Consider the following 23,270-nt stretch of genomic DNA (forward strand, 5'->3'; position numbering starts at 1 on the left):
GCGAATTCGCGGAATATCTGTGATTTCTTTTCTACCTTGGGGACAAAAACTATTATCCTAACACACTGTAGCATACGCAAACTGGAGCCTATACCGCAATTTTTGCAAAGTTCTGTGATTTTTTTTTTACCCCAGGCTCATCCCTGTAGATTGAGTGGGAGGGGTGGTGGGGCAGTCATTGGTGGGGGGGGGAGAGAGATATGAGGAGGCAAACTGCAACTCTATTTCTTGAGTTAGTAAACATTTAGTATCGTCCAGGATTTGTTTCACTATTTGAATTTTGGCTTTTTTTTTGCAGCATAAAGACAGTGACGACAGAGTGATGATGGATTTTTCAGGGAAGCAGGGTCGGGTTATCAGTAATCCTACGGAGGCCATCGCAATCGCCAAAGAAGAAGAGTATAACTGGAGGGTAAGTCGGACTCAGTTTTGGGGGGTGCATCAGTAAGTCAGGGGTGGAGAGTAGAGGGATGAGGAGAGGAGAGGGATGGATTTTAAAAGGAGGGGTCTATCGTTTGACAACTTTCAGGAAAGAACTGAGATTGAGTTTATAGTCACTAAGCATACATGTGGAAAGTGCGTGTCGGAAAATCTGAGAGATAGTTTCATCCTTCTGATACTTTTAGTTCTGGATTTTAGTCGTGAGAAACAGTTCGTCATCAAATAATGTCTGTCGCGCTCGTTTGAATTTGAAAAGAGCAAAGGATAAAAAAAAATTAAAAGGATGGGTAGAATTCTTTGACTGTAAAATTAAAATCGTCCACTGTTCAAGATTATAATTAATTGGGCTGATTTTAAGTGGTATTTTTATGTTAAATCGTAGTGATGTTCGTATACATTACTGTACTGTTTGCCTTTATTTCATTCAGAGGAGAGGTGTGCGCTCTCCAGACCATCAGCTGGCCCTGTCACACAGACATAACATCAAGGTCTCGAATACATCCTCACCAGTGGCAGGGGCTGCAGTAGCATCCAACGGCTTTCACAGGGGGGCAGGAAGTCCCCGTAGGAACGGTAGCCACAGTCCGAGGGGCTCTCCATGTAATGGACACAGTCCTCCATTTCTCAGAAGATGTGGCATCGAGTCAGGTAAGAAGTATGTATGGAAGAAAGGCTTGAATGTGCCCTGTTTTGCCTGCAACTCCCCAAGCCCATTTAGACATTTGGAAGAAGTCAATTCAACACTTCGGTTGTGACATCAATATTTTGATATTTATGTATATTTATATATATTTAATATTATTATATATATTTATATTATGGATAACCATACCTAACATATTGGATATTTGAGTTTGTAAAACAATGTCATTATAACAGAAAAAATGTTCAATGGACAAGCTGTTATGGCAAACCAATTGTAAAACCTAACAGCAGCACCTTCCAGTAACTGAGGACACTAACCTGCCCCCTCCATTCCCCTCCTACCCCTCCCAACCCCTCCCGACCCCTCCCTGTCCCTTTCTTCCACGTAGTATGCCACAGTTGCCTGTCGTTTATCGCAGAGAACTTTAAATATGTGTTAAGTATGATCAATGCCGTGTCATACAATGCTCTTATCATATTAATATATCCTTTTCCTTTTCCATTTAGGGATACATATTACCCAACCGTGGTTCCACAGTGGGTTATCTAGAGATGAAACCCACGAACTGTTCACCCAGCAGGGAATGGTGGACGGCATGTTCCTGATCAGAGAAAGTCAGAGAATACCAGGAGCGTTTGTCTTGTCCTTCAGCCAAAATCAGAAAGTCAGACATTATCAGATTGTGGTGGTACGTAAAAAAAATGAAAACAAAATTCAAGACTATTTAGAATTTCTTCTATTTCTTTCAGTATGTAATACTTCAGTGATCTGTGCTTGTGATAGACATCATACCTGTTTTATGACTTTTTGGGGTTTTGAGGAGTGGGGGGGAGGATGGAGAAGTCGGAGTTTCTTTTGTTTTACAAAAGTGGTTTTCTTATCCAAGAAAGGTGATGATATTGTTCAGAAATCATTGACTCATTAGCAATGATAATATTGAAAATATGTGATATTCGATATCGTGTAAGTGTCTTGGTACAATTTAGTAGCAGCACGTTGAGAGAGTGATAGCTGAAGATGGTTTCAGAAAATAGACTGCTGTTTGTTATTTCTGCAAGGATTCAGTAAACCTATTTCAAAATCGTCTCAATTTCTTGTAAACAAAGCCCTTCAAGAAACAAATCAATCTTCCCCTTGGAGATCAAATTTTACAGACCTGAAGAATTTTAAAAGGGTCTCTTCGTGTGATTTAACTTCGTTGTATGCTCTAACAGTATCTCCTGTATCACTGATTTGTAATCAAAGAACCAACATGAACTAACAAGATAGAAAAGTTATAAAGGACAAACTAGTTTGTTCGAACCATCAAATAATTCATCTTACATTAAACTGAGATAACAAAAAAAGAGAATTTTCTTGGCTATCTATCCTCGTTACTACTCGTTGTGTTATGATTTGATATAAAAAGTAAGCGTCTGGCAACATGAATTATTATATACAATAATGAAACATGTAAATTGGCAACATGACAACAGCATCATAGAATCAACATACACAAACCTTTCTATGTGCCAACTGCTTGCTTTGTATCCTGACTTGGGAAAGAACAGTTACTTACTCCATAAATTAAACATATATGAATTAAAATTAAATGAAACTTGTAAATTGGCAGCATGACATCAGCATAATAGAATCAACATACACAAACCTTTCTATGTGCCAACTGCTTGCTTTGTATCCTGACTATGGAAAAGAACAGTTAGTTAACTTCATAAATTAATTTACTTTATTTGTTAAAACATTTCCATATTCTAATTTGTTTAGAAGAAAGTCATGCCTTCTCTGTTGACTAATTTCTGGTCGACCCGTTGGATTTATCAGAGTCTTCCATTTTTTAAAAGCCTCTTGTTGCTGTGTTGTGTGAATCCTTGACTTAATACAAATGACAAGTACAAAGCATTAAAGCTATCTTTTGAGATCTGTTGATACCCTACAGACTATTTTACGATAAGAAGAATAATGTAAATGGGGATTAAAGGATCTCTCACCAGAATCCCACTGGGAATTGTGTTATTATGCACAAAAAGGGGGGGGGGGGGGAGGGGGGAGGGATTTGCCAATGCAAAGATAAAGCCTTTTTATAAAAGTAATGCATTGAAGGGACAGTTTCAGGTCTAATTTAAATTCAAGGATGAAACTTAAAACAAGTTTCATATTTTATTGACAAGAAATGATGTTTTGAGTTAATTATTGTCACAAATGCAAAAAGGACATAAAGATATGGAAAAGATTTCAAAAATAAATAAGAAGTTAGGAAATATGCAGGAAAGCCCTACGAGGGTTCGTTTGCAATAAAATCCAAAGAAAGGCTTTAAGGAATATTTCTGGGTTTTCTTCATTGACATTTAAAGTCTCTTTTTTTTTTCTTTGACTTTCAGAGCTTTGATCAAGGACAACCCTTGTACTCCTTGGATGAAGGTAACACTAGGTTCACCGACCTTGTGCAGCTGGTGGAATTTTACAAAGTCAACGCAGGTGGATTACCGACCAGACTGCTTCACGTCTGCACGAACTTGTAACCGCTTGAATCGTGGTATTATATCGCAGACGATTCCAGGTGCGTGAAAAGCATTGAAGAGAAAACTATTGTGAAAGGAGAAGGAAGAGTCGAGATGGGAGATAGTGAAAACTGAATAAAATATCAAGATTTTGTGAAAAGAATTTGATGGGAAAGAGAAAACAGACAACGTTTTGAAAAACATTTGCAGCTGCTTTTTAAGTAAAACCTAGAGGACTATTTAGTCTTCGGAAAGTCATGTTATGTTTCTTTTTAAACAGGTCAAAGGTTTGTATCTTTTGAGCTTAAAAGTTTGCTGAAAAGATATACCCAGGACTTTTTATTCTGTGACTATTTGTTGTTTTTTTTTGGTTTAATAAGTTATATGGAACAAAATTCCTGGCTTCTCGGTAAAGAGAGCGGCTATTTAAATATTTCCTCCGCGTTCACTCGTATCGAGACACTATCTCATAATTTGTCGGGGATAATATTTCTCATTATCATAGTTACCAAATTTATACAAAACAAAAGAGATGGTTACAATAGGATCAGTATTAGCCCAAATTTTAGCTGCTAAAATTTGCCGAAATTTTCTCAAAAGTATCTCCCCTTGAAGTTCTCACTACCCGCTCCCAAATGATGATTCTGAAACATTTAGAAATGTTACATTTTAGTCACAAGGATATCTGAAGTGATGGAAAGTGACTTCAATTTGACTGTAAAATTTATGTTAATGTTTAATCACGAGTGACCATTATTTGAAATTCTAGCATATTTTCAAGTCAACACTGGTGAACTTCTAGTTATTATTGATATAATTTCTTCTACAGAAACACCTCAATGTTTCTCAGTTGTTACTTCTGCGGCAATAGGAAAGGTTTGAAAACATTCTAATGTTTTATTGCAATGTCCTTTATGCAGTGCAGGCAAAACCTCAAAGGTTTAAGGGCTTCATCCTATACCATAGAATTATTTATAAGATATGGAGAGTGCATATGAACGGAGATAAATGTTGTAATTTCAGCTCTGCTTTTACAGCCTATATACATAGAAATCGATGTTTTTAATCTTTGATTTATTTTCTTCATCATCATATGGAATAATCATCATAAATTTGTATTTGTGCAGTATTTTTTTTCTATTCGGAAGCCTAGTCTGTCGCTCTATTATAATTTTATTTGTCTTCAGTAAAACACAGGACTAGTGATATACTTCTGAATGGAAGAGAGTAGTTTACAGAGAATTGTGTTAACCTTGGTTAATGTTTTACTGATAGGTTAAATTCAAGTCAAGTATACTATGCACTGTTCATTATTTGTTTTTTTACGACGGATGACACCATTTTAGGAGAGACGTGTCACCTAATTGACGCTTTAAAAGACAGCATCTAAGACAAAAGCTATTCATTAGTGATTTGAAAAATATGTTAATTCCTCCTCATTAGCTGGAAATAACTGATAGATCTGCAAAATGGAATTCAATCTATAGGTAGTAGTAGTCAATATTCATGAGTGATGAAAAGTATGAATTCACAATTCAGAAGACATGAGTTTACAATTGCATGTGTGTATGTACATATAAATATACATGAGTACTGGACAATATGGGTATTCAATCATTTTATTCAACAACCAAGAAGTCAAAAAGTTAGGCCAAGTCTTCCTGTTATAAAGGAAAACATCCAAGATTGATCGATAAAAATACAATCATTACTGGCTGGAAACAGCCATCAAGTTTACAATTGAGGTCATGTGGTCATGCTAGTGAATATTCAAAGTAATCATAAATATGTATTTATCACTAGCTGGAAGCACCAATCAGGTTTTACGATTGAGGTCATGAGTCCATGCTAGTGAATATTCAAAAGTAATCATAAATATGTATTCATCACTAGCTGGAAGCACCAATCAGGTTTTACGATTGAGGTCATGAGTCCATGCTAGTGAATATTCAAAAGTAATCATAAATATGTATTCATCACTAGCTGGAAGCAGCAATCAAGTTTACAATTGAGGCCTTGTTTCCATGCTACTGAATATTCAAAAGTAATCATAAATATGTATTCATCACTAGCTGGAAGCATCAATCAGGATTACAATTGAGGTCATGAGTCCATACTACTGAATATTTAAAAGTAATCATAAATATGTATTAATCACTAGCTGGAAGCAGCAATCAGGTTTTACGATTGAGGACTTGTGTCCATGCTAGTGATTATTGAAAAGTAATCATAAATATGTATTCATCGCTAGATGAAAGCACCAATCAGGTTTATGATAAAGGTCATGAGTCCATGCTACTGAATATTCAAAAGTAATCTTAAATATGTATTCATCACTAGCTGGAAGCAGCAATCAGGTTTTACGATTGAGGTCACGAGTCCATGCTTGTGAATATTCAGCAATAATTGAAACTAAGTACCCAATCAGCCGCATCCTGGCTAGAAAATTAACATATGAAATGTACTCTTTGTGAAGGATGTATGCGAAGGAAGTGTGTTCATGGAAGTGCACTTTCTATTGGATGTAGCAGTGTGATGTAGTAGTGTATCATAGACAGCATATGATATTTTCTCCGTTTAATTCAAGCTGAGATTGGATTATGGGGTTACATTCTATGATTGTAGTATCTTCTTGGTCATCGGCTGAAATGATTTTTTCTTTCCTTATATATAGATCATCAAAATCACTAGACACACGGTCATCATTATCATTGTGGTGGTCACATGATCAACATAATGACGTAAGGTACTGAGCTGACAGGGGTCTCTCTCAGTTCATTGAAATAATATTTGAATTTAGGCGCCCAGACTTGATTTTCTTCGTTGACTGCTCGTAGAAAGTTATCTATTACTAACGATTGAAGAAAGAAACATTCATGTAGTCTAGAGTTGTGACCATAAACTAATAATAACTATTGGATTAAAGTGTTTTACCTTAATTTATGATGATGATAAAGATGATGAAAGCTTTTCTCAGGAATGAAATCAGTATTTATAATTTTACGTAAAGTGTGAAGTAAATCGTGCATAAGTTTAAGTAAAGCAAGCACACTGTTTGTTATGGTTCCTTATATGGCAAGTATTCTCCCCCGACATCCCCCCTCCTCTTTCTGTTTCCTTGACCTTGCCCCCTTCTTCCCCTCAACCTCAATCTAGAGAAAAGAGAGGAATATCTTCAGAATTCAACATTGGATCTAAATCCAACAAAGTCATTAAAAGGCAGTAAGGTGATTTAAGTTTGCTTTATGCAACATGGATGATGACATCAGCTTATGTCCCAGCTGCAAGGAAATACTTGTTTAGTAGGTATGGTCTATGACTGATGTTTTGCATTGCTTGTGAGAAAGGTTAACTATGTACTTGTACAAGTACAGAACTGTGTGGAACAAAATGCACATCATAATAATAATAATAATAATCAGCAGTTATTAATAATCAGCATTTATTTTCTTGTATGCCATAACTTGGGAACCACTACAAGCAGCATACCACTTTATTTCTCATGTTTTGCTGCAAAGCATCATGTCAAAGTAATGTATAATTCTGGTGTATTCTGCAATCACAGAAAGTATGTATCTTTGAGCGTGTGTACAAAAACAGCAAACAGGGGCATGTCATTTGTTTTGTGTGAGTGAGTGACTTTGTGCGTTGCTATGATTGTGGATCTCGTTTAGCCCCTCCCCCCCACCCATTCAACATTGCTATTAAACGTTAAAGAAACGGTCAATTCACTAGTTGCTTATCTTTCTTTTCAAAAAGGTCGTGTGGAATGAAGAGGTATGAATAATGGAAACATTTACAAATGCAAAATATAAGGTTCTTTCATTCTTTGTTTAGTAAAAATAATAAAAGTGTTACTATTTTGTTCACCTCTTGTTGCTATAGAAACATTAATGACCAGTGTGGCAATATGAAATCAGTTTGCAGTGTTTTGTTGCTATGGTGATGATAGAATGAAAACTATAGCTTGCTGTGTTAACCCTGGCATTACAAAAAATTGGCAGTAACTTAAATTATTACTTGTAGCAACTGGTGAGGAGAAATTTGGATGGGAGCTCTATGACAATGCTTCGTTAAATATAGATAAATTAAAAAAAAAGATTACAAAAAGAGAGAGGTAGATTAAAAGGAAAGGACGAAATCTAAAGAGACGATGATTTCAACGTTGAACAATGAAATTATTAAAAGAATCTTGCCGGTTTACTCAAGAAAAAGGTTTGCTGTACATACATATATATATAAATATATAAATAAATATATCAAAATGTATAATATTACGTGACGTTATCAGACGTTAAGATGAAGACAAGGAGGATGACGATTATTGGAAGAAGAAAGATGAAGAAGAGGAGGAAGAAGAAGAAGAAGAAACAAAGACTGCTTGTAACATATGTGTATTTTAGATCTTATGGAATACCATGTATAGAGACCCTCGGATTTATATAAAGCTATTGTACAGAAAGGTAGCCTATCCTTTTGGGAGCCGTCATTCAAAGAATGTTTATCAACTAATTAAATAATTCTTTCTTCTTTTTTTTGTTTGGATTTTCTGCACAGAGAAAAAAAAGTATGTATTAAAAAACAGCCTTGAAAGTACACTCAGATTTATGTGTATGTGTTTTCATTTGATTTCATGGTGGAGGGGAAACTTTGGTTCGGGTGTGAGGGAGGGAGGGAGGTGGCCAGGGGTATAAATGAAACTCATTTGCGTGGGTATCATATTATTGCAAGACAAATAATAGATCTAGGGCTTTGGTAGTTAACATACAAATAACTCATGAGACCTTACCCCTCCACCCAACCCTCCTCCGCTACCCTTTCCCCATCCCCCCGTACTGTGTGATTTTCAAAGCCAGACGTCTGAGTGATTCCTTGCAATGGTGTAAACAAGTGAAAATGTATATATGGATGGAAGTATTAATATACAATTTTATTGATCAGTTTCTTATAAATTATACCCGACATCAATTTTTTATAATTCCTTATACATTGATAGAAATACGTACGCCGATTAAAGCTAAAAATTCCAATTTTAGGATCTCGAGGGAAATCTAGAATACGCATAACCAGCTTGGCAGAAACTTGACGAAAATCCATAATTCAGCTTTAAGAATCCCCATAAGCACCCTGACGTAAATTTAAGAAATTCCATTTTTGGTCCGAATTCGACAATTTTGTAAGGCTAACCCTTATCATTTTTTCAAATTTTGGCCAAAATCACTTTTTCAATTCTTCCCAAAATGATGTATTTGGGATAGAGCGCTCTCCTCTTTACATATCAGGTATAATTATCTTCATATTGTTTCCCATGGAAAGAAAAATACCATAAATATTTATTCATTGTCTTATGATATTAAAACAGCGAAATGAAGCTTTGAAATCCCTGGAAATCCACTTGAGACTTGAGGAAAATCCATAACTGAGCTTTAAGAATCCCCATAAGCACCCTGACGTAAATTTAAGAAATTCCATTTTTGGTCCAAATTCGACAATTTTGTAAGGCTATACCCTTATCATTTTTTCAAATTTTGGCCCAAATCACGACTTTTTCAATTCTTCCCAAAATGATGTATTTGGAGTAGAGCGCTCTCCTCTTTACATATCAGGTATAATTATCTTCATATTGTTTCCCATGGAAAGAAAAATACCATAAATATTTATTCATTGTTTTATGATATTGAAAAAGCCAAAATGAAGCTTAGAAATCCCTGGAAATCCACTTGAGACTTGGGGAAAATCCGTAACTGAGCTTTAAGAATCCCCATAAGCACCCTGACGTAAATTAAAGAAATTCCATTTTTGGTCCAAATTAAGGCAAACCCCTTATCATTTTTCAAATTTTGGCCAAAATCACGACTTTTTCAATTTTTCCCAAAATGATGTATTTGGAGTAGAGCACTCTTCTCTTTTAATATCAGGTATAATTATCTTCATATTGTTTCCCATGGAAAGAAAAGTACCATAAATATTTATTCATTGTTTTATGATATTGAAAAAGCCAAAATGAAGCTTTGAAATCCCTGGAAATCCACTTGAGACTTTAAGAATCCCCATAAGCACCCTGACGTAAATTAAAGAAATTCCATTTTTGGTCCAAATTAAGGCAAACCCCTTATCATTTTTTCAAATTTTGGCCCAAATCACGACTTTTTCAATTCTTCCCAAAATGATGTATTTGGAGTAGAGCACTCTTCTCTTTTAATATCACGTATAATTATCTTCATATTGTTTCCCATGGAAAGAAAAATACCATAAATATTTATTCATTGTCTTATGATATTGAAAAAGCCAAAATGAAGCTTTGAAATCCCTGGAAATCCACTTGAGACTTGAGGAAAATCCATAACTGAGCTTTAAGAATCCCCATAAGCACCCTGGCATAAATTTAAGAAATTCCATTTTTGGTCCAAATTCGACAATTTTGTAAGGCTATACCCTTATCATTTTTTCAAATTTTGGCCAAAATCACGACTTTTTTAATTCTTCCCAAAATGATGTAAACGCAGTGGAGCGCTCTCCATCTCCATCCGCATAAACACTCTGACTTAAATTAATAATAATAATATTTTCCTTCTAATTTCTTCCATATTAATAGAAGAAAACTATTTTAGATATACGATTTTAATGATCATTTTACTATAAATTCTACTCCGATTGAAGCTTCAAATTCAAAGGAACTCCACTTTTATCATCTCCAGGGAAATTGATGATTAAGCTTAAAAAAATACATATAAGCATCCTGGCAGAAATCAGAGACAAAAACATTTGTGGTCGATTTTTTTAAGGCAATATATTCTCACATTTTTTCAAACTTTGAGCAAAATCGCGACTTTTTCAATTCTTCCCAAAATTCTGTAAATGGATTTTAGCGCTCTTCTCTTCGGCATAATTTTGTTCTAATTCCTTCCAGAGTGATAGAAATAAAACTAAGGAACTCCACTATAGTCTTCAAAACTCTAAAACCTTTATAGTTTTTGATCCAACCCGGAAACAAGACATACAATGAATTGATTGTGATATACACCAGTTTATTTATTAAATCTAGAATCATGATAATAATACATTTACAGAAATATTTAGTCCATAAATAAAGCAATAGCATGTGAAACAATGTTAGCCTAACAATAACTTATTCACTAATAAATCTATCATCTTTATTGATAGTATTTTAATGGCATGCATAATTGGTATTCGATATTCTCTGACTTAAAGGTTAATTAAAATATTTAAAAAGTATAGTAGCTACTAGCTACTGTACTTGTCTCCACATGTTACTGAATATATTATATATTACTACAAAAGTGTCTGTTTTTCATTTCGTAGGCCGACTTAACAAATGGACATTTTCGACTCATCATTTAACTGTAACAATTATAACATGGCTTAAAATGTTAAAAATCTTAAAGAACATATGATAAATCAAAAACATGAAAGGTAGTTACTGAAAACAGACCACCCCTCATGAGAAGATTGTAAAATGCCAACAATTTAAAATTCAATATGTTATGGAGACAAAGGAAGTGAAAAATCCTTCAAAAATACTTACAATATTAAAACAAAAGTGTGTGAGTCTGTTATACTCGAATATTTGTTTCCTGTAAGGCTTGTTAAAAATTGTGTTAAACTTAAGGTTTGTGATTTTTTGATGAAGAATTCATTATCTCTTTTCACCCTCCTTTTAACCCACTCCACCCAGCCACTGAAAAAACACCCTCTCCTTCCCCCCAGCAACCCCCCCCCACAAAAAGGCACCCCTTAAATCAACAAACATACAGAGGTTCAAAATCAATTGAAACTGTGTTAATGTTAAAACAGAGTTAATATTGAAACTGTGTTAATGTTAAAACGGAGTTAATATTGAAACTGTGTTAATGTTTAAACTGTGTTAATGTTGATACTGTGTAAATGTTGATACTGTGTCAATGTTGATACCACCCTCTCCTCCCTCAACCCCCCTCCCCCCCTCCCTTAAAAAACGAACTTCACAAACCAACAATACATCAAGTGAACATTAAGTGACTGTATAATTATTGTTCTTGTACACAAAAAAACAATACATCAAGTGAACATTAATTGATTGTTGTTCCTGGTCGATTCTAAATTTCTTTCTACCAGAAATAGTTGCATAGTACTTATCATTTAATCACATGCAAAAAGCAACTTCGAAATGAAAAAAAAATATATGTATATTTTCATTTGCTTGGAAAACTATTTTACTATTACCAGGTTAACGAGCTGTTAGTATAAGACTTCGGTTTTGGACATGTTAACAAAATGTATCAAAATCAACACAACAAAAATTACATAAAATGATTATAGCACATAAAACAAAAATGATATCACACGCTATATGCAAGAAATATTTTTCGTATTAGCTAAATGTTAACAGAAACCTCTCTTGATTGCTAAGAGACAGTATCAGGAAGCACACAGAAGAAGCCAAGAATATACGGAAGTTTTACAAAAGCATCTTGTGGTTACCAAGTACGATAGGTATACAGAATATACAAAGTCTGCAGAAGTGTACAGATGTATTGAAAGTACACAGAAGTATACATAAGTATACAAGCACACAGAAGTATACAGTTTACAGTAGTATACAAAGTATACATAAGTATACAAAGTACACAGAAGAATACATAAGTATACAGAAGTATACATAAGTATACAAGTACACAGAAGTATGCAAAATATACATAAGTATACAAGTACACAGAAGTATACAAAGTATACATAAGTATACAGAAGTATACCAGTATACAGTAGTATACATAAGTATACAAGTACACAGAAGTATACCAGTATACAGAAGTATACAAAGTACACAGAAGTATACATAAGTATACAATCATGGATTAAAATATTAAAATAAGGAAGCTAACAAAAGAAGGATAATGATTTTCACAGGAGAAGGGTTCTCACAAGGAACCCTGTTCCGGGTATAATTAATAAACACGATCCTATTTGTCCAACAATGAAAAGCAATTATATACACACACATGAGAAAAGAGAGCCCAAATTATACATGTTATTACCTAATTTAAAACTTAGAAAAACAATCTCTTCTGATTTCATTTTTTTAATTTTTTTAATAGTTACAAATTTTGAAAAGAATGAAAGACTAACAAATACAAAAATATAGAAAACCGAAATAAATATTGCTACTTACTTCTAGGAAAAATTAAGCTGAAAAATTTCAATAAAAATAAATATTTACTACTTTGATCTTCGTATTCGATGAAATTGGCACACACAAGGTAAGTAATCAGCCACTGATTAGAGCTTATGAAGGTATAGTTGAATAAGTGATCTGGCCACACAATGCATTGTTAGTGACATTAACTGGCAAAATGATTTGGAATGAAATATATTGATATTCATGCAGGTTGATGCTTTAGATGTTATGGAGATAGCCCTTCAGTAGTTGACCCCGCAGTAGGGGTCAAATTTGTACTCTAACCACTGATATTACCCTGCATATAACTTGACAGAGTAGTAGCAGGTATTAATGGCAGTGCTGCATAACGCATAGTGATATGGTTTTGCATGGTTTCCTTACATTTAACATATCTAGACTAACTGTTCAGCGATTCTGACGTCTGATACAAGACCATAGGGTCATATGCAAACATACAGAGGTACAAAAGCAATTGAAACTGTGTTAATGTTGAAACTGTGTTAATGTTGAAACTGTGTTAATGTTGAAACTGTGTTAATGTTGAAACTGTGTTAATGTTGGTACTGTGTTGATGTTGATACTGTGTTAATGTTGATACTGTGTTAATGTTGAAACTGTGTTAATGTTGAAACTGTGTTAATGTTGGTACTGTGTTGATGTTGATACTGTGTTAATGTTGATACTGTGTTAATGTTGAAACTGTGTTAATGTTGAAACTGTGTTAATGTTGGTACTGTGTTAATGTTGATACTGTGTTAATGTTGGTACTGTGTTAATGTTGATACTGTGTTAATGTTGGTACTATGTTAATGTTGATACTGTGTTAATGTTGGTACTGTGTTAATGTTGATACTGTGTTAATGTTGAAACTGTGTTAATGTTGGTACTATGTTAATGTTGGTACTGTGTTAATGTTGGTACTGTGTTGATGTTGAAACTGTGTTAATGTTGATACTGTGTTAATGTTGGTACTATGTTAATGTTGGTACTGTGTTAATGTTGGTACTGTGTTAATGTTGATACTGTGTTAATGTTGGTACTATGTTAATGTTGATACTGTGTTAATGCTGAAACTGTGTTGATGGTGATACTGTGTTAATCTTGAAACTGCGTTGATGTTGAAACTGTGTTGTTGTTGAAACTGTGTTAATGTTGATACTGTGTAAATGCTGAAATTGTGCTAATGTTGAAACGACAAGAACTGGTCTGATCCGTAACGTAAACACGCCCTAAGAGATATCTTGCACCGTCCAAGCATTGCTAAAATTTCTTGAAAGAAAATATATTTTCAAAAGATATAACAGTTTGATTGCTAATGATCTTCAGGAAATATTAATTATTAATCTGTAGTATTGAGATAGAGAGAAAAGCTTCTTTGTATACCCTCTGAGCCCTAAAAAATGAGTTTAGTATCAAGCAAACAAAAGTTGCTTAAAACAAGCCTGGAACTAAATACCTCCTTCACACCCTATCCTGAGCCCACCCCTCCCCATCACCAACCCTTAAACCATCAATAACCAGATTGATTTCAAGGTCTACCCAGTTGGAATAATAACTTAAGCTCTTTGTTAATAACTATTTAGGATTTGTTGTCTAATCGCTTCTCACATACCAGCTCTTACCCTCAACAGCTTAACACACCCTCCACCCCCCACCCCCCCCCTGCCCACCTCCTTCCAAGTTTTGCTTTTAGGATATGAATACATCCTAAAGAAATAGGACCAATCCTAACTCATCATATAAGTCTACACCACAGCTCTAGGAATGGAGGCAGAGGTGCCTAATTCAAGAAGTAATAAGTCATCTTTAATTTCACCTCTGAAAGGGCTAGTTGATAAAAAGTTGACAAATCAAACCTTTAATTTTTGATAGACAGCTAGTGTAAAGTGACTGACATGTTTAAAGGTACCATGTTTACACGTGAGATCCTCTTGTAACGGTACAACTAGCTACATGGAATGTTCTGAACCAAATACTGACTTAAGTTTGTGTCAATTTATCTTAGATGTCACCGATGCCTGGAATTTTAAGCACTCCTACAGCATTTTTCCTATGCAATTAAGAACTGGTCACCTTGCATTATAGAATAAAACAAGAATTATTGTCACAACCGAGTAACATATAACAAATAGAATCAGTATTGAAGATAGAAATTCAGTCCAGAGGTCTGTAGGAGGGTGAGTTTGCGTGGGGGGGGGGGGCAGAGGTGCAGTCCATATATCCCAATGAAACTTACAGATTGAGTTATGGTAACCTAACATCAACAAACGTTTACCAAAAAATACTTTAATTCCTAACTACACCCCTATGAACATAGGATGCACTGAATTTGACTTTTAGCATTGACAGGAAGCAAACTAGATGACTGCCCTCTCTTGATGCTGCAAAAATAGCTTTAAAAAGGTAAGCACACTAGACCTTCAATTTCTGCTTTATAAATTTTGTACAGCAAAGTTATGTAAGTATGTAAGTAAATATGTAACTAGCAGATAACTTTCTGAAGTTTTATTCTGTTATGCAAAACTTGGGTAGAAAGTTCCTATCACATATTTAATATTACTGTCTGATCGTATAACCAAGATTGCTTCCTTTAACCTCTGACCTCATAAATGTCTCCATTGTACACACGTTATCCTGCTAGTCCATGCAGGGTACAAAAACAGCACACGAAATACCATGACTGATTTTGATACTAACAGGAAATGAGTTTCAAAATTTTGTTATTGTTAATATGTGTTTTTTACATGAAATGCAAAATATCTTCATCAAGGAGTCAAAGGTCAAATCACCATGAATATTCACTAAGTAATTATTTTTTCACTTTTAAATTCTCTAGAGTTATTAAAATAATACTGCAAAGAGCTGTACCCACGTAACTGGCATATTCAATGATATCATCACATTAAGCACTTAAACATATTAAGGAAATTCCTTTTTGGCCAACTTTAAATGCACACTTACATTTGCAGCTACCGATAAAAGATTTCTTAAAGAGACCTTCAAAACACAGTGGGCAGGGTGCGGCCAGCGACCGGCATGCAAATTTTCTGCAGCTCACGATAAGGTCCTCAGCACCATTTTTAATACAGGCTGCTAAACCTTATATCGAGCAATATATTTATCCAACCATAACTCTGAAAGAATTGCACTGAATGATGAAAGGGAAAAAAACTATGGAAAGTACTTTGCGGAGTTCATTACACATGGACAATGCATGTAGAATTGTTTATGTTCAATACAATGTAATATTTTCAATTTTGTTCGTGGGAACCAGACCATCCTTAGATGATGCGGACCATGAATAGGGTCCAAAAATATAAAATATGGTCTAAACTGTTACAGGATCATTCAAATTTCACCTGCTGAAGTTTGTTAGCCACGTTCAGATACTCACGGTTGATTGCTTAGAATGTGAAACACGACAGAAAACTTAACCAGTCTCTGTTGCCACAATGCGAGCCATCTGTGACCCCAAACACCCTTTATCTAGACTATAAGGTCATACCATTCAGGACCAATGTAATAACTTTTACCCCAAAACACAAGAAAAGGTTAGATCGTTGTAAATTTTAGAATATCGAACCTGAGTTCCAATTGGAGACCAGTTTAATTGAAAACAAGCATGTTTCTTAAACTTACAGAAAGGCGTCAAATATTTTCTGTAAGGTTTCCTTACTCCTGTATGCCACGAGCCCGCCAGAGTTTGACCAACGGTTCTTGGCATCCAAACCCTCAGAGTCAGGTTTGTGGTAGGCTATTTCCCGTCCAGATAATCTGACGTCTTTCTCTTTACGACATTTATTCAGAGTCACCTCGAAATCTACGATCCCTCCCCCGACGGACTTGAGTAGCGCATGTGGCGCGCACGTATCCCACTTGTAAGTCTGACCTCTGGAGACAAAGTAGGCATCTGTGAATTGTTCGATCACACATAGCATTTTGTAGCCGGCTCCGCTCGATGTGCAGACCCTGCCTACTCGTTCAAGTCTGGATGTGTATTCTTCTTTCTCGGCCGAACTGACAATGCAGTCCACGGAATCGTGCAGCGTCGCTTCGAGGGAGAAAGAACTGGCCGTGACATCCTTGTGACACACTCCCCATAGAACTCTGCCCTGCCAACTAACAAAGAGAAAGATCAAGTAAATATCAACATTTGGGGCAAAAAATCGGTCAAATAGTGAAATATGGGGAAGAGATACAATAGCATTATCGTTTGTTGCATAAATCCATTTTTATTTTTTCCTAGTAGTTTTGAAGATTTTTTGTTTTTGATTGTTGGGCTTGCAATGAAGTATGAAGACCAAACCTACGTTTTATCTTTGTTCTCAGCAAACGGTTGGTTGACCACACCCATGACTGGTTCCCCTGTGGTGGTATCAAATACCCCTATCAATACCAAAGCACACTGAAGGCCATTGGAGTAAATACCATCCTTTGGTGTACTGTCCTCATTTCCTTTGATAAACTCAGAGGTGCCATCTGCAAAGAAAATCAGATCATAAAAAACATAGAACATTGAGGCAAAATATGTCAATTTCTTAACTCTTCATTTTTCTTTTTAATTGGTGGTGGAGAAAACCCTTCAGTGGAATATACACAGTATGTTAATGGTGGATGTTGTATGTGTCTTTCCTCAGTGCTACGGTTTTCTGTGTCATTCAACCATAAACACCACTCACAACTTTTGTAAATTCAATCATTTCAAATCATAAAGATTTCAACGTAAAAACTCTTTTGAATGTCCTATGTCTTAATTTATTGATTTTATTACTAACGATGACCATCGGGAAGAGGTTGAATTAGTATCAAATTAAAAATTAGAAATAATTTAGATTGGCAATCAAATGGGAGAGCATCACAGCCATTTTGTTTTACAGCTGGATCTTCGTTATCATCTTACCGTAGAGAAATTACGAACATTTTGGAAACACTTCCGTGTATCTTGTATTGTATTTTATGTCTCTGAATCCTGGCTTACACCAAACCAAAACCACAAAGTTTTGCCCTATAGAGAAATATAAGACCATTGACTAGATCAATCACAAACTCTTTTTTTTTCTTACCGATTGGATCTATCCAAATACCAATGTTGCTGAGATCCAACTGCAAGGTTAGATTGGTGACCTTTGACCCAACATCCATAGACACCTCCTCATGTAGTGCTTTTGCCAAAAGGTGAGCTGCTTCTTTGTTGTTGTTGAGCACTTTGTTCAGGACGTCTGCGGTTTCAGAAACGGTCGGCCGGATGCTCACCGTAACCGTCTCCCCGAGAGTATTGGTGAACTTGTTGGTTTCTTCCCCAAAGACCCTCTCTGCAAGGTTTGTAAACTGAAGTGGCAAAAAAGATTATAAAAAATAATTGTGGTTGAGTTAGGAAACAAAAAGTAAAGGGCTTTTGATAAGGTGGTTTTGAGGTTTCAAAATATATTTTACATAGTATTAATATAAAAGAGAAAACTATTTTACAGATTCTGCTCAGGATTAGTTACATTGAATTGTTTTCTTCTAAACCTTTTCATGTATGAATCTCCTCATCTATCCTTCACACCCCACCCTCCAACCCCTGCACCACTCCCACACCAACACTCCTCTACCCCTGCACCACTCCCACACCAACACCCCAACCCCTGCACCACTCCCACACCAACACCCCCAACCCCTGCACCACTCCCACACCAACACCCCAACCCCTGCAACACTCCTCCCCAACCACACCAACACCCCAACCCTTGCGCCACTCCCACACCCCCAATCCCTGCACCACTCCCACACCCCACCATCCAAACCCCTGCACCACTCCCACACCCCACCCTCCAAACCCCTGCACCACTCCCACCCCTCCCCCACCCCCCACCCCCTGCACCACTCCACTACTGTACATTATTAAACACCTTTGTCTGATACAGTCATAGGTAGCATGGAAACAATACATTCTCATTCCTAGATATATTTCTGGCATATTGACAATTCGAGAAATGAACGTTTGAACCTCTGTCTCGTATAACAACTCACCTGTTTTTGAATTTCATATCGAATCATCTCCTGAATCAATACGTCCCCGAGGGTTTTAAAGTCGTGGACAAAGCTGTCGTCGTTCTTGTGTATATCGTCCTTTCTCTGAACCAGCAGCTTGAAGAGGGTATTCTCGGATCGAATAATTCTGGCAAGTTTTCCAGCTTTCTCAGAGAGCTTGATGAGACACTCCAAAAGGTCTGCCATGATTGATGACAAAGTCAGGTTTTGTACTGAAGCGTAAGAAAAAGTTAAAAATAAGTAATTTGTGTTAAAGAGCGAGTCAATGTTGATAAAAACACAGATAGCATTGACAATACTCAAAGTTGAGTAATCACTATTGACTGATCTGATTTCTTAACCCAAAAATAAAACAGAATTATAAAAGGAAAGTAGGCAAATGTGACTGTGGAATGTGAATCAAACATTTGATCCAACTTAGTAGCACAATGTATTTTCTTCTTCAGGGTTGACTTGATTTCCAAAAGAATAAAACACACGCTGCATTCCAGGTATAAATTAATAAATTACTTGTTCATGGAAATTGTTAATCCTGAGATTTTGCTGTGGATAATCAATTATAACCAACAGTTAGCACTACAACATAATTAACAAACCACTTACCTTATAAAGAAACTACTAGAAGGAACTACAGAACTAAAGCTTGGTTGATACACTCACTTTTACTGCAGTGATCAATCTTTTGAAAATTTTCAAAAGGGCAAGTTTTTTTTTCTCAGTTTAATACAATGGCTAAAGTCCAATATACAGTACAACAGGATCACTGATACTGTACGAGAGCAACAAAATCTTTTCTTGAAACATATGCTGGCGCTCACAGATGCAGATTAAGTTAACGGTAGCCGTCAATCACAGTATAGGACTGTTATGTAAAGTAGTTTGTCATGCAACACCAACTCAGAACCAGCATAAACTCATCAAACCTGGGGCATAACAAAGTAACTCACAGGTGGAAACCTTCTGCTTCAACTGAAACGTTATCGGTTGAGGGTAGCCTCACCCTAGCTGTAACAAACTATAGTTTGTACCTGACAATTGGTAAAAGCATATGGAACTGTGTATGATCACTATATGCAACGTCCATTATAAATAGCCTGTATTACTGACATATCAAGACAGATTGTGACTTATATTACATTAGTAAGAGGTGTCCTAAAAGAATGACTTTGGCCACAGAATTAACTTTAAATGTGTTGTAGATTGCTAACAAACACTGCTATTGGTGTAGATTGTGTTGCTAAACCATACTGTATGGTAACAAACCTTTAAGTTTATGACAGTCATCAATTGAAGTGACTGAACTACTGAACTACAGCCAGGAGGATTTCTCACATGCCGTGCACCAATCTCAAGAGGGAAAGATCAGACTTCCATAACCTCCATGAAAATTCATACCATGTAATTATAATTTTGTCAAAGTATGAAAAATTGTGTCAAATGTCATCCGTATGGATCTTCAACTTCGGAGGTTTACAATTAAAGGGATAGGAAAGTCTCAGATGTTAACAAACCCCCCCCCCACGCCCACCCCCAAATAAAATACAGAAGAAAGCACATAGGAGAACAGAACATGAAATACAGTATGTATAAGAAACACATTGGTATGAATCTCACTTTGGTAGCCTGTTCCGTTGCTAAGATACAAATTTTGCAATTTATTGGTTTGATTTGGATAAATGAAATGCATAATCATTTCTGATGTCATCCATAGACAACATATCAATGTGTTTTTCTTTTTCTTTTTCAATAGTTGCGAGAACTGAAATAACCTTTATAATTTTGATGACAATTTCTGCATTGATCATAAATTGCAATAAATTACATAGTTTCCCATCAAATAACTGAATGACTTCCCTGTATTTAATATACTGTATTTCACAAAGTTCCTACAGTACTTATCTAATCAGGTAATGTAACAATGGAGGCAGAAATCCTTCCTTACTATGTGTATACTCCTTATGAAGGAATCAGCAATAAATTAGTCTGTGGCAACAACATTAACCCTTGCCTCATAACTCTCTGAAAATTCATCACAACAGGAAGGCTTAGTTGGTGTCATCTAGAGTTCTTCAAATGAACTTCTAACGGCTTCCTAACCCTTGGGACTTACTAGTCAACTAAACTAACACAGTACTGTACTGTAGCATTATAACATTCTAATATTATCTCCTATTTACAGTAAGTGCATGATGCATCAAGAAATCCCTAACTTTTCTACCATTTCTATGATTTAATATGCCTAATGTTAGGCTTATTCTTCAACATATGTTTTATAGGTGGAAGGTATTCACCCAACCAGTTAATTAAGTTTTGTACTGGTACTTTATTATGTTAATATCAATCAGTAGTACATGGAGCTCTCAAAATTGTTTACTCCATCTGGGTTGATTACTGTAAGTCGTATACTGAATTACCTGATCAATAAGCATGGTACTGGTATTAAGTTATTTGATTATTGGGATGATAATGAAGTAGCTCTTATTTGTCAGTTGTTAGGGCACATATTTACTGATCATCAGTTGAATATACCAGTGTAATGGTACATGCTCATTTACCCGATAGTCAGTCAAATGAGTTATGGACTGGTGCCTATTTACCTGATCTTCGATTATATAAGGGATGCTTGATTACCAGATTGCAGTGGCGGAGCGTCAATACAGTCAGAGGGAGTGGATGCCCCCCCCCCTGGCGGACTCAAATGGACTGCTGGCGCCCTTTTTAGCTTTTTACCACTTTTAACTTATTTGCGATTATTGACTTTTTATTGCACTCTCATCTACCTATTGACATTTGTCACATTTATTTGGCGATGACACCTTGTTATTCTTCGTTTATCTGCAAATTAGCAAGGCCCGGAGAGGGTCATTTCCGGTGATCTAGGGTGTATCTTTACTCAAAAATTTCGGTACGCTCCGCGCCAACTCGTGGTGGCGCTCCGCTTAGAATAGTGTCGGAAGAGCCCCTATACAGACCATTCTTGCCCCCCTTGACCAATACCTCTAGCTCCGCCACTGCCAGATTGTAGGTGTAATATTAGCCTGGTGTAAAGCTTATTCAATGGACCGTAGGGAGATAACCATGCAGAACCCCATGAAGAACAGATATATCCAGATGATGGTGTGAACTCCTTCCACTTCACCTAACCCACTACCCACAAACAATAATTATTAGCACAACTTTACTTTTAGAACTAATTGAAAACCTAATTTATAGCCTAAATTTACTTCAGAATTCACCACTTCACATAAATACCTATATATTTATTATTCCTTGGGAGGACCCCATATCCACTAAACTTTAGGGCTAACACCCTCAGGGCCATACTCCCAATTCCCCCCCCCCCCCAAATCTTAGTGCTTACAAGTATACTTAACTTATTTAGGTCTCTATGGTACATTAAGTTATTATATAATGAATTAAGCCAGATTGTAAGCAATATATCTAAATACTTTTCTCTATGGTTTGATGAGTACCTCAGATCACCGTTGAATGTGATGGGATATAATTATAAGCAAGCATGCTGTCTATATTCACCGATCATGGGGAAGAAGCCACAACCTATTTTTGTTTGTTACATGCTAAACAATTTTAGGTCCAGGTACGAATGTTACAGTACATTTTGTTGTTTTATGTTGTATGTTGTTAAAGGTCCTATATTACTTGTGGTACAATTATAGAATACAGGGCCATTCATTAACTCTTCCCAGCATCCGGATGCGCGGATGCGCGGTGTGTCTGTACATGTCCGTACACGTATGACGCCCTCTAAAATTCCATCACGTATTTCATTTTGACTCCGCATCCACGCATCCGCGCATCCACTCAAAAAGAAAGAACTGGGACTTTGACATTTTTTACTCACATACGTACTGACTGAGCATCCGCGCATCCGGATGCTCAGATAGTGTCATCGAGTGGCCCTGTATTCTATAATTACTCCTTACTTGTTACAATGTTAGTGCTGGGCCTATATTTGATGTAAGTTAACTGTGTGTTATTGTTAATGGTAACGACCAACGTTACCGTAACTCACCGTTTTGACAACAGGCCTAACCGCTAGGCTGAAGTAGAAGAACTTACTTTGTTTTCACATTAATTTTTCATTCTGTCTGTCTGACTGTTGGCCTAACTTTGGATTGTCTATCACTCTATGCGTATGACGATCTGAAGATGAACAGTTCGTTTCCTTGTAGATCTGCCCCAGTCTAGTTAAACTAACAACAAGAATACAAGACAGTCTGTAATCTCTTCTATCCAGCGTCCAGGAAGTCACTGAGTCGGTAAGTTTATCATTGATCTGAGTTATACAGCAAGCCTGCGTACATAGGATTGGATAGGAAATAAGTTATTGACATCAGCCCCAGTATTCAAGAAAACGGAAAGAAATAATGCAAAGAAAACGATTTGAGTGATTAGGATGATAATGAAATTGATACTGTAATTTGGTACTCGGTCGCTTGAGTTATTACATTTC

The 23,270-nt window shown here is 36.0% G+C and overlaps 2 protein-coding genes across 5 annotated transcripts in view; one reads left to right on the top strand and one right to left on the bottom strand.

Annotated features, from left to right (window-relative positions):
- Window positions 1-8,189, top strand: part of LOC139958496 (growth factor receptor-bound protein 14-like) — a 133,710-nt gene extending 125,521 nt beyond the window's left edge. For all 4 annotated transcript variants that reach the window (XM_071955593.1, XM_071955595.1, XM_071955594.1 and 1 more), the window contains 4 exons: window positions 299-412; window positions 870-1,089; window positions 1,594-1,775; window positions 3,466-8,189. In XM_071955593.1, the coding sequence (XP_071811694.1) occupies window positions 299-412; window positions 870-1,089; window positions 1,594-1,775; window positions 3,466-3,606 (657 nt within the window). In that variant the 3' untranslated portion in view covers window positions 3,607-8,189. The remainder of the gene's footprint in view (window positions 1-298; window positions 413-869; window positions 1,090-1,593; window positions 1,776-3,465) is intronic.
- A 2,407-nt stretch (window positions 8,190-10,596) lies between these two features.
- Window positions 10,597-23,067, bottom strand: LOC139958498 (inositol polyphosphate 1-phosphatase-like). Its single transcript, XM_071955600.1, has 5 exons — window positions 22,877-23,067; window positions 18,776-19,008; window positions 17,827-18,091; window positions 17,074-17,242; window positions 10,597-16,882 (listed from the first exon to the last, which is right to left on the bottom strand). Exons 2-5 carry the CDS (start codon window positions 18,980-18,982, stop codon window positions 16,399-16,401), a joined length of 1,125 nt encoding a protein of 374 aa, XP_071811701.1. The 5' UTR covers window positions 18,983-19,008; window positions 22,877-23,067; the 3' UTR covers window positions 10,597-16,398.
- Window positions 23,068-23,270: the final 203 nt, after the last annotated feature.

Source organism: Apostichopus japonicus, chromosome 18 (genome assembly GCF_037975245.1).
Source record: "Apostichopus japonicus isolate 1M-3 chromosome 18, ASM3797524v1, whole genome shotgun sequence".
In the NCBI taxonomy this organism is placed as follows: Eukaryota; Metazoa; Echinodermata; class Holothuroidea; order Aspidochirotida; family Stichopodidae; genus Apostichopus; species Apostichopus japonicus.

Coding starts and splice junctions, on each gene's coding strand:
- LOC139958498 (XM_071955600.1), bottom strand. CDS start 18,982: ATGGCAGACCTTTTGGAGTGTCTCATCAAGCTCTCTGAGAAAGCTGGA. Junction 18,092..18,775: donor GATATGAAATTCAAAAACAG/GTGAGTTGTTAT, acceptor TTGCCACTTCAG/TTTACAAACCTTGCAGAGAG. Junction 17,243..17,826: donor TATTTGGATAGATCCAATCG/GTAAGAAAAAAA, acceptor TTTTCTTTGCAG/ATGGCACCTCTGAGTTTATC.